At 48.2% G+C, this 11158-nt stretch overlaps 1 protein-coding gene across 1 annotated transcript in view; it reads right to left on the reverse strand.

Annotated features, from left to right (window-relative positions):
• Positions 1 to 11158, reverse strand: part of man1a1 (mannosidase, alpha, class 1A, member 1) — a 48851-nt gene that overhangs the window by 7920 nt on the left and 29773 nt on the right. Inside the window, exons 4-6 of the mRNA XM_017033642.2 lie at positions 8197 to 8291; positions 2270 to 2393; positions 2087 to 2180 (exon numbers count right to left, since the gene is read on the reverse strand). Of these exons, the coding sequence (XP_016889131.1) occupies positions 2087 to 2180; positions 2270 to 2393; positions 8197 to 8291 (313 nt within the window). The remainder of the gene's footprint in view (positions 1 to 2086; positions 2181 to 2269; positions 2394 to 8196; positions 8292 to 11158) is intronic.

The following is an 11158-nucleotide window of genomic DNA, read 5'->3' on the forward strand; positions in this document are numbered from 1 at the left end:
GGGGTGGGGGGGGGCAAAGACAATATTTGACAAGTTAAATACAATTACAGGAATATTCAAGAGTGTGGAGGGTGGATTATCAAAGATGACTCAATGGTTCCAGGCCAGCGTTCCTGACAGTCCCGTCGGAGTCTGTTCTTTTCTCGGATTCATTTTCCTGAACTTCACGCTGCCTGGTCCACAGCAGGTTCACTAATCACTTCCACTGACGGTGTGTCTGGTTGCCGGCGCTGACTCTGCGGCTTCTGCCAATTTTCAATTAAAATGTCGTTAAGACTTCCTGAAGATTGGACTTTAATTTGAAAAGTGCTGTGAACTTAACCTCCAAAGAATCTGCTGCTTTGACTCAAAGACGGAAATGTTTCTTCTGGGAACTGAACCGAGGATTAATATGAACACTACATCATCAAGATGAATGACAGATCTGGTACAGACGCCAGAGCTAACGTTAGCGACAACAGTCCTGGTACAGACACCAGAGCTACATTAGCTTCAACAGTCCTGGTACAGACGCCAGGGCTAACGTTAGCTACAACAGTCCTGGTTCAGACACCAGAGCTAACGTTAGCTACACCAGTCCTGGTACAGACCCCAGGGCTAACGTTAGCTACAACAGTCCTGGTTCCGACACCAGAGCTAACGTTAGCTTCAACAGTCCTGGTACAGACGCCAGGGCTAACGTTAGCTACAAGAGTCCTGGTACAGACACCAGGGCTAACGTTAGCTTCACCATCATCATTATTATTGTCCCTGCACCAGTGGTTGATGGTGTAAAGCTGTGGTTCCTGTAACTCTCTGTGGGTTCCTGCAGGACTCCAGCGTCTGCAGCAGGAGTGACGGAGCGCAGGTTTATGGGATGGATGTAGATCTCATCTCCACTCACTCCTGTTACTGTCAGTGTCAGTTTCATTCCCCGACGTTGAGCTGACAGGTTTTCCCGCCACATGACAGCTGACACGGAGAGACTTATTTCTCCCGCGCTGCCGTTTTCTTCTGCCACTCTCTGTTATTGGCTGTAATGTAAGTTCTCCAGCTGTTATTTTACCTTCTCTGCCCTCTGTTCTCCCCCCTGCTCCTGCAGGTCCCTCACCCCTCCGTCAGCCCTCTGTCATTATCATCCTGACCGCCTCAGCTGCACTGACTTTGAGGACTTTGATAATGGCTCCATGATTATACACCGAGGCGTCTGCCGCTGCCTGTCATTCACGCGGCGGAGTGAATGCGCGCGCGTCTGTGCGAACGCTGGCGTTAAATCCAGCAGGTAGGAGTGGAGCGCGTGGGAACGTAGTGACAGTGATTTGGGTCAATTGTGGGTTTGAGGCAGAGTGAAGTGAGTGGTTGAGGTTCAGACGAGGTTCAGACGGAGGAAAGGAGTGAGAGGAGGGGGAGGAGGGGGAGAGGGAGGGGGGGGGAGGGGGGGGGGGGGGGAGGGGGGGGGGGGGGGAGGAGGGGGAGAGGGAGGGGGGGGGAGGGGGGGGGGGGGGGGGAGGGGGGGGGGGGGGGAGGAGGGGGAGAGGGAGGGGGGGGGAGGGGGGGGGGGGGGGAGGGGGGGGGGAGGGGGGGGGGGGGGGGAGGGGGGGGGGAGGGGGGGGGGGGGGGAGGAGGGGGAGAGGGAGGGGGGGGGAGGGGGGGGGGGGGGGGGGAGGAGGGGGAGAGAGAGGGGACACGGGGAAGGGCGCCGCTCTACTGAAGCCTGAGTGTAGATAAAATAATAAAGGAAACGAGTGTGGGTTTATCCCACATCAAAGCCTCTGACGTGGTAATAATTCATGAGTCGGCGCTCACTTTTCCATTCTATCTGATTATCAAAAGAATAACAGATGATAAAACCAGGGAACATGAGCAAAACAGTCAAACATAATAGGAATATAAATGATACAACATGAAGCCTCATTATTCAAACTCATCCTTTTGTTCAACCTCCAACCACTTAACACAGTTTACTGTAGTTTATGCTCAACACGAGGCTCGCACTCCAGCCTTTGGTCACTGCCGCTCGTGCCAAATGTGACCCTTTTTATTTCTACAGGTTCATTCGTTTTTCTTTGGAAAGATAACGCAGCAGGCAGGTGAGAAGACGACTTACGTTGGCCCCACTGGCCGCTGTTGGGGTTCAGGTAGTTGGGGTACAGCCCCTGAGGTTTGTCCAGGCGGTTGAGGACTTTTCTGATGTTCATGACCTGAGAACGGAGGAGAACAGGACGCGGTGTTGAACAAAAACACGCTGAACTAAAGCGGGTTCCTGCAGAGAACCGTCGGCTCCTGTTACCTTCTGAGCAAACTCCGGGTTTCCAGACAGTCGGCTGAGGTGCATGAACTCCAGGTGCAGGGTTCCGTACTCGGCCAGGATGCTGCTGCCGCCGGACGCCCACGGCCAGTTCTTGCCGATGCCGCTGCGCAAAAAAAAAAAAAACAAAACAAGAAAACAATGTCATTAAAGTAAAACTGTCGAGGATCCTGACGTGACGCGTTCAACTGAAGGTCACTGGAGGTCAGAAACCCACAGAGCTTTGGTCGTTCTACCGTTCTACTGGGCCGCTTCAAAGCCCACGGAGTGCAGCCCGCAGCCCACAGCCCAGAGCCCTGAATAAAACATGACTAGTCGAACAATGACGGATCGATTCCCAGCCAGGAGCTGATGACTCTTTTGGTGATACTTCACTTAACTACCCGTGTAGTCGTTTACTACAGCGAGGAACACGCGGTGGGATGTCTGTAGTGGGATGAATAAAACATGGGAACGTGGACAGCCCGGGCTGTGGACGCACAAACACAAACACACACACACGGATGAAGCAGAAGAGGAGCGACATCTAACAAATGACAAACAGAGGAGGAGGAGGAGAGAGGAGCTGCAGAAGAGCCATCCAAACACACACACACACACACAGTGAATGGGTGAAGGTACTAATTATCCTCCTTCAACTCATCAAGCAGCACAGGCCATCATTTGTTTCCCATTACACCATGGATTTAATCTGGTCCACCAACAGGAGGGGGAGCTGCAGCAGGAGAACGGGGGACCCTGATTAGATCCACTCTCCTGATTGTGAGCTCCGGACGGCAGCGGACAAGAAAATAGGATATTGTATCTAACAATTACAAGTGCAAACATTTAACAGAGAGAGGGCGACACGGTGGGACGGTGGAGAAGAGTGTTGTTACAGGAGGGTGACGCCGAACACCGAGACCCGTCCATGTGATCTCTTTATAAACCCCTCAAATAAATCTGTCGTCTAACTGGAGGTGAAACTCACAGCTGAGTGAATACGGCCAGTCCACGTCCCTCAAGTCTTTTAGAAAATGCAGGAAGTCGGAGAGTAAGGTTGGCTGTCAATCAATCTTGATAATCCTGCTGGAAGAAGCAGATGTAACTGCCACCTTCAAAAACCATGAACCTGGACCTGTTGTCTTAGAAAACTCTGTCGTTAGAGCGTGGGCTCTAACGGGGTGGAAGCTTCTCTGGAACAGAAGCAGGAAGTTCCTGTCCGCAGGTGTGATGTCATCCTCTCCATTTACTTCAACAAACACCGTCGTCTCCTCAGCGTCTTTTCATCTCAGATCTGGGGAATATTCTACAGTTACTGTTGGGTGTGACTTTTTGGGTGTGACTTTTTTTAACTCGGTGTTAAATGTGAAACCAGTGACGGATGAAATCCGACATTTGGTCCGTCCTCTTCTCCAACGGAGAATCAACCGGAGCCTTATCCGACATTTGGTCCGTCCTCTTCTCCGGTTGATTCTCAACGGAGAATCAGCCGGAGCCTGCGGGCTGCAGCAGACAGACAGGGACATATAACCTCGACCCAGAAAAGGAAGTGGGTCATTACAGATTGATGCCAGCTGGAAATCACCCCGGCTCCTTCACACTGCTGGATATAATCCACTTCCTTTTACATGCTTTCTTTCTTTCTTTCTTTTTTATATTGTAGCTGGTCTTTTTTTTTTTCTTCTCCCTGGCAGACTTTAAAATGAGGAATCGTGGCTGTATCGTTTTTACACCCGGCGCTCCTCGCTGTCGGGGCCAGATTTGAATTCCGACGTACCGAGCTGTAAACCTGAAAACACGGGGAAATTCCTGCCGCGGCTGTAAATTAGCATGCGCTCGTGCACATGCACGTGCACGTGCTCCTCCTGTGTTCTGTTATCACTCTGAGTCATTACTCCCTCTTCAGCTCTGTCCTCGTCCGGGTCATGACCCCACTCTCACCCCCCCCTCACTTTTTTTTTCACTCAGCTCCATATCTCTTCCCCCTCTGTCTGAAAATCTATCCAGCTTCTCCTGCAGGCGCTGAGAAAATGTGGACGGCGATGGATTCACAGTTAGACTTAATTAGAGCTCCTAAATCCTGGGTGTCTCCCCCCCCCCCCTCAGGGGTGAGTGCTGAGGAGAGACGACCCAGGCAGGAGGGAGAGTGAACACTCCTTCACTAGTCCAGGCTGAGACCTGTGACTTTATGGTCCACGTCCTGTTGGTCTCCGACCAGCCCAGTCCAGTCCAGTCCAGTCTATTCCAGTCCAGTCCAGTCCAGTCCATTCCAGTCCAGTCCAGTTGAAGGTCCAGTCCAGTCCAGTTGAAGGTCTAGTCCAGAGGAAGGCCTAGTGAATACACGGGTCAGCGCAGTGCTGCCAGGAGCCCTGGGGCTAGACCAGTCCAGTCCAGTTTAGTTTAGCCAAGTCCAGTCCAGTCCAGTCTAGTTTAGACCAATTCGGTCCAGTCCAGTTCAGTCCAGTCCAGTTCAGGCCATTCCATTCCATTCCAGTCCAGTCCAGTCCAGTCCAGTTGAAGGTCCAGTCCAGTCCAGTCCAGTCCAGTCCAGTTGAAGGTCCAGTCCAGTCCAGTCCAGTTGAAGGTCCACAGCTGACTGACGGAGAACGTTCCTCTGAAGTTTCATGACTGCTGGAGGTTGGAGGTTCAGACGCAGCAGAGTTTATGACCCGAGACAATCAACTGCTCCGCGGTACTTCACTCTGCTCACTTCATTTTCCAATAACTGCAGATTTGTGACTAAGTGAGGACGTGTCAAACTTTTGTGGCCAGAAATCAGACTTTAGAGGCTGAATACATTTTCACTGGCTTGGCTTTTTACATTTTTATTGACCAAACTAAACTCCTCTTAGGCTCTAACTGCAGCATTAAGCTCTTACAAATGAGTTTGATTTTTTTTTTTTTAGCTTCTGCACTGCTGGGAAAAAAACAAAAACAAAACAACTTTTCCCTGGTTAAGGCAGACTACCCAGAAACCACTGCACCATGCACCGAGTTATTAAGATTAATTCGAGGCTCGGGATTTACGTCATTAATTAACTCTGTGAGTTCAGCTCTGCTGCTACGTTGATGACACTCTGTTCTACAGACAAACCAGAAACTGATTGACATTGTATTTTACTACAATATATATTTTAAAACCCTGCACTCCTAACAGGTACAGTACAGGTCGGAATTATAAGATGTTAATTTTCACATCTTTTATCCAAATATGTAGCTGTGCGACAGCGAAAAAAAAAAAAAAAAAATCTGAGGAGCAGAGGAGCCTGAAGGTGACTTTGTTAAAACTGGCAGATAAGGGGTAAAAAAAAAAAAAAAAAAAAGTAGGTTGTGACTTTGCAGCAGTGTTAAGATAATATTTCCCTTATTGCAGCAGTTTCCAGGATGGAGAGGTTTTGCGTTGAGTTTATGCATTCTATTATGGAACCTAAAAGTCGTGCTCACACTTTGATAAACACCAAAGCTGGTTTATTCTGTGAAAGAGCAAAGTCTGCAGAAGATAATAGGAAAAGTAAACAGATTGACTCCAGGCCCGGCTCGTCCTGCATCACAAAAGGCCAGCGGTGCCGAGAATTCTCACCGTGATTCTTCAGATTATACTGACGCTGCTTCGACCTGCCATGCATATACAAATACATTTATTCAGGGAACAAGATGCATTTGTCAGGGTGTTGTAACTGGATTTAAACCACTATATCATGGGAGGAAAAAAAAAAAACAACCAGAAAATCCAATGACAAGGTTGAAAAACTGTAGCGTTGCCACAGTCGGCTGCAGGTCCCGTTTCTCCTCAGCAAAGATTTAAACCATTTTAATTAAATAAGACTATTTGTGAATCCATCCATCTTTGTCTGCTTTTCTGTTACCGAGTCGCGGGGGCAGCAGTCTCCACCCAAATCACCCTGCACCGTACCGAGTCCACTGGAAGGTACCAAACACCCTGACCGGGATTGGAACTTGCCCAGGAGGTGAACCCTGGGGTTCCACACCAACGACGAGACATTGCCTCTGGGCCAAAGCGCCACTGTAATTCAAAATGTTAGCCGCTAAACAGGAAAAGCTAATCCTTCACCGACAACATGTATGTATATAATTTGACAGAATAAGAGTGTCCACCTGCACGCCTAATCCTAATCCATAAAAAAAAACACTTCCGTCCTCCATCAGACCAATCAGAACCTCCGTGTACTTTGTGGTTCTGTCCCTAACTGCACCCTCGTCCTCTGAAACCTTGTCCTTTGTCACCGTTTAGTGACTTCAGCCACAGCCAGACTTTGGTTTTGATTTTCTGAAGAACAGTTCTGAACAGTTCTAAGGACTTTGTGTTTATTCCCTGGCACGTTTAAAACCAATAAAGTAACGTTTACAACTTTGTCCAGACTTTGTTTTTTTTGTTTGTTTTTATTTTCTTTGTGCTCACAGTGAGTCACAACATTTCCTTTCAGGGCAGTCATTTATTTGATTGGCTGTTCAGAGGCAGCAGACCAAGAGTTCTACTCCTGTGATCACAGGATGAACGTTCTGATCCAGAGCCAACAGATCGGCTCTGGTCCAGGCCCCACATGATCAATCAGGACAAATCACATTTCAGCTGCGTTTTCCACCCACTTTGTGCAAATCAATGTTTTACACTGAGGTTTCTGAAGGTCCGGGTCCTTTTAGGTCCAGGACCAGAACCGTGGCCCTGGCATCGACACGGTGAGGTGAGGACCACATTCATCCTGGATGAAAAGCTGAGTTTGAAGTGTGAAGTTTGCATTCATCCTGGATGAAAAGCTGAGTTTTCACAAGTGTGAAAGTGGATTTAAACCATGTCCTGGTTTCTGTGGACTCTGTGGATGACTGGAGGCCACAGCAGGATGAGACACGACCAAAAAACAGGGAACAGAGGAGGGTCGGACCGTAAGGTTCTGAATCAGGAGGGAGGTGACGGGTCAGAGGAGACAAGATGGACGGAGACGCTGAAGGACGGGCCCAGATAAAAACGTTGAAGGAAATCAGGGAATACAACGGACAAGAGGAAGGAGGGGAGCGGAACAGTAATTGGGTCTGTTACTGCTCGGAGTCTGATGTGGGTCAAGGTTACAGGGAGTGTGTTCGTAATGAACTGATTTTCTTCTCAACTGATCAACGAGGAAAAAGTTCTGACCTCTTTAAAAGTCCGACTTTTTGTAGAGTGGGGTTTGTCACTAAGACAGTTACAGCGATAATAAATGAAGTGGCCAGTGCCTTTGCCTTACACACACAGAGGGTCCTGGGTTCGAGTCCCAGAGGAACCACATATCCCTAATGGCGCCTCCTGTGGCAGCCTGTGTGGTTTGCAAAGACTCGCGCTGTGAATTTCCCTATTATGGGACGAAGGAGGAACTCAGTAATAAGAATAATAATAATAATAATAATAAAATAATAATAATAATAATAATAATAATTATTATTATTATTAATAATAATAATAATTATTATTATTATTAATAATAATAATAATTATTATTATTATTATTATTATTATTGTTGTTGTTATTATGAACAAAGTACAGGTTGTACTGTAGTTAACACTGGATTATTTGGAAACTTGATTTTTCCATTCGTCTTCCACGTTGTTGTTTTTCTTAAACGTCATCATAATGAGTTCCAGGCTGAGGTCATATAAACACTGACTGCGACTGTGGGCAGCAGGAACCACACAGCGTCTGTGTGACAGCTCAGCTCTCTCATGTAAATCTGGAACATCTCTGGCTCAGTGCAGCGTCAGAGTGGAACTGAAACAACCTCTGTCTGCCAGCCTCACATCAGGCCTCAGAGCACAGAGCTCCTTTAACGTCTGCAGCCGTCAGAACACTGCTGCAGTGTGCGTGTGTCTGTGAGAGATTTCATGTGTCAGTGTGTGTGTGTGTCGGTGTGTGTGTGTGTGTGTGTGTGGGTTCTACCTCTTGAGGTTGAGCAGAGCCCAGGGGATGCCAGTCGGTGTTTTGAAGGCTGGCAGCAGCTTCTCACCCAGCTCCACCGCCTTCCTACGGTAGACCTGAAAGAAAGAAAGACAGACAGAAAGTTCAAAATGATGCAGATTTAAATAAATCCATTCTGACCTCAGTGACCTTCAAAGGCACTAGAACCTTCCAGAAACAGCTGCAACTATTCAGAGCTCAAGTTCACTGTGGATTTCTGTCACTGTCCTTCATAAAAACAAACAAACAAACAAAAAAACCCAACAGTTTTTATCCACCGTCTGCAGCCCAACGGTAATCAGACGATCGCAGGTTCAATTCCCACCTCAGCCAGCTGTGGTGTGTTGAGCAAGAACCAATTCCCTTGGTCCGCTTCTAAAAGTAACCACTGCCCCCCAGGAATGGGTTGATGGTTTAAATATACGGGACTCCACACACACACACACACACACACACACACACGCAGCCCGTTGTACTGTAGTACTGTAGTACTGTAGTACTGTAGTACTGCACGTCTGGCGGTCTTTATTTGCGTAGGTGTAAACAGCAGCTCTGGTCTCTGGGGGGCGACGTCTGTTGTACACACTGTGTTCTGGTGTTTGTGTGTGAAGCTCTGCTGCTGACCGCTGGGTTCTTTACTCTGTGACTGGTCCACACTGTCAAAGAACACACCGTATTGAACCAGGTCAGAGGGCCTGGAGAATCCTGGAGAATCCTGGAGATCCTTTAAGATGTTTGACCTCTGATCTAAGGAGCTAAAGTATTAAATCTAAGAGGGATCTACATTTGGAATCACTAGAAGAACATGATGTTTTTTTTAGCTCATATTTATAGCTGTGAACTTCGACCCCCCCCCCGACCCAGGATCTCACACCTGATGAGGTGAGGACGTAATTCTTTTTTTCCCCAGACAGAGTCCATTCCCCTCCTTTTTCAAGGCTCTCACGGAGCAGATGAATGGTAGCGACTGTTAGCTGTTAGCTGTTAGCTGTTAGCTGATTCATGCTCCATCCTATCAGGAGGTCCGGGGCTCAGCTTTTCACACAAGAGTCGGTGAATAATTGGCACACGGTTCTGTGTGCCTGAGGATGAGTGCGTTCACCACCAGGGGACGACAGCGCTGCAGCTGGAGGGCACTTGGAACGTGTCACGCTGGTTGGTCGACACCCGGTCACGTGACGGTCTGTGTTGACGGTGGATTTGAGCTGTGAAACCCAGTCCTGCTCTGGTCCGCTCCAAAGCATGAAAGCCAGTAGATCAGGTTTGGATGCAGCCCATCTGGGCCAGAAGACGCAGCATTTGTTGCAGGAGAGATGAAAGTGTGTGTGTTAGTGTGTGTGTGTGTAGAATATTTGTCTTGAAGGTGATCTTTCCAAGGTTATCACGCTCACAGACTCTGACCCACTTGGCTGCACCATCTATCGCCATGGAGCTGGTTGCCATGGCTGCAGAATAGGTGCTAACTGCCACTCAACAGGCTTGTTTCACCGACTGAATGATTGTGTGAGTGTGTGTGTGTGTGTGTGTGGGCGTACAACATATGTGTGTTTGATGTTATATTTTGCTCCTGCTTCCTCTTTGACTCCACATCTGACTATGTTTAGTTGAAGGACGAGAGAGAGAGGGGGAGAGAGGGGGAGGCTGGGGTGGGTGTTTCGTGATGTGTGAAACAAATGGAAGTCGAGCTCTTCATTACACAGGAAACCAAAGGAGAAGGCTCAGTTATAGAGACGTCATGTGACCTGTGGTCACCGTGGAGCGAGCAGCTGAGACGATCAGATCAGGGTTGAAGAATTAAATCCCTCGAGTTCATGCTGCACTTCTATTTCAAGGAGACAGGGGTCGCTGTAAACCCACTGAAGAGACCATCAGAATGGAAAGGTTATGTTTTATAGAACAACCTGAAATAACATGGAAAAACCTGGAATGACCTGGAATAACCTACAATAGGCCAGACTAGACCAGACTAGGTTTCACATACTTGGCGCCACCAAGGGGCAGCCTGCAGAAGTACATCTGCTGTTACATCAACATGTTATGGGATCATTAAAGGACAAATGTTTCGTGTGTCGTCTCATTAACTGGTGATCGGTGTGGACAGAGAACAGAGGGACAGAGGACAGAGGGACAGAGGACAGAGGAACAGAGGACAGAGGGACAGAGAACAGAGGGACAGAGGACAGAGGGACAGAGGGACAGAGGGACAGAGGGACAGAGGGACAGAGGACACCTTCTTTTATCGAGCTCATAACAGGAAAAGTTCTTCAGACACAGAAACTCTGGAGCAACGTTCACATCAGTTCACCTCACTATCACTGCAGGAGAGAGTGTGTGTGAGTGTGTGTGTGTGAGTGTTGGGACGCAAAGAGGAAGAGATTTAACACACACTACGAACACCGTCCAGGGACATCACACACTCTGTCAACGAGCTTTAATGGGCAACTGAATTATACAGTGAGTGAGGAACACACACACACACACACACACACACACACACACACACACACACCCAGAAGTACAAACTTCTGTACTTTACTTCACCTTCCATCCTTCCTTCCCTCCATCCTTCCTTGTTTTTGCTTTTTTTTAACCACAACTTTGATCCTGATCAGATCTGTGGAGGGGTCAGAGGTCAACTTAATCTGCTGTAATATTTAACAACCAGACCAGAGCAACACAATTCATTTGAACGATCCACTTAATTACAGGCTCCGTAATCATTAACGTCAATGAACGTCCTTCAGATCAAGTAGGAAAAAAAAAAACAGAACTCTTTGACACAGTCTGAGCGACCAATCAAAACCTCCCGGGATCTAAACATTCACAGGACACACACACACACACACACACACGTGTGGTTCTGTGTGTCCATCTGATCAGAACCCCAGCTTGTCTACGTGCGGCGGCCCGTGGAGAGCGTCCTGGACAGCTCCTCTAACTAAGA

This window comes from Cynoglossus semilaevis, chromosome 7 (genome assembly GCF_000523025.1).
Source record: "Cynoglossus semilaevis isolate Cse_v1.0 chromosome 7, Cse_v1.0, whole genome shotgun sequence".
Taxonomy (NCBI): Eukaryota; Metazoa; Chordata; class Actinopteri; order Pleuronectiformes; family Cynoglossidae; genus Cynoglossus; species Cynoglossus semilaevis.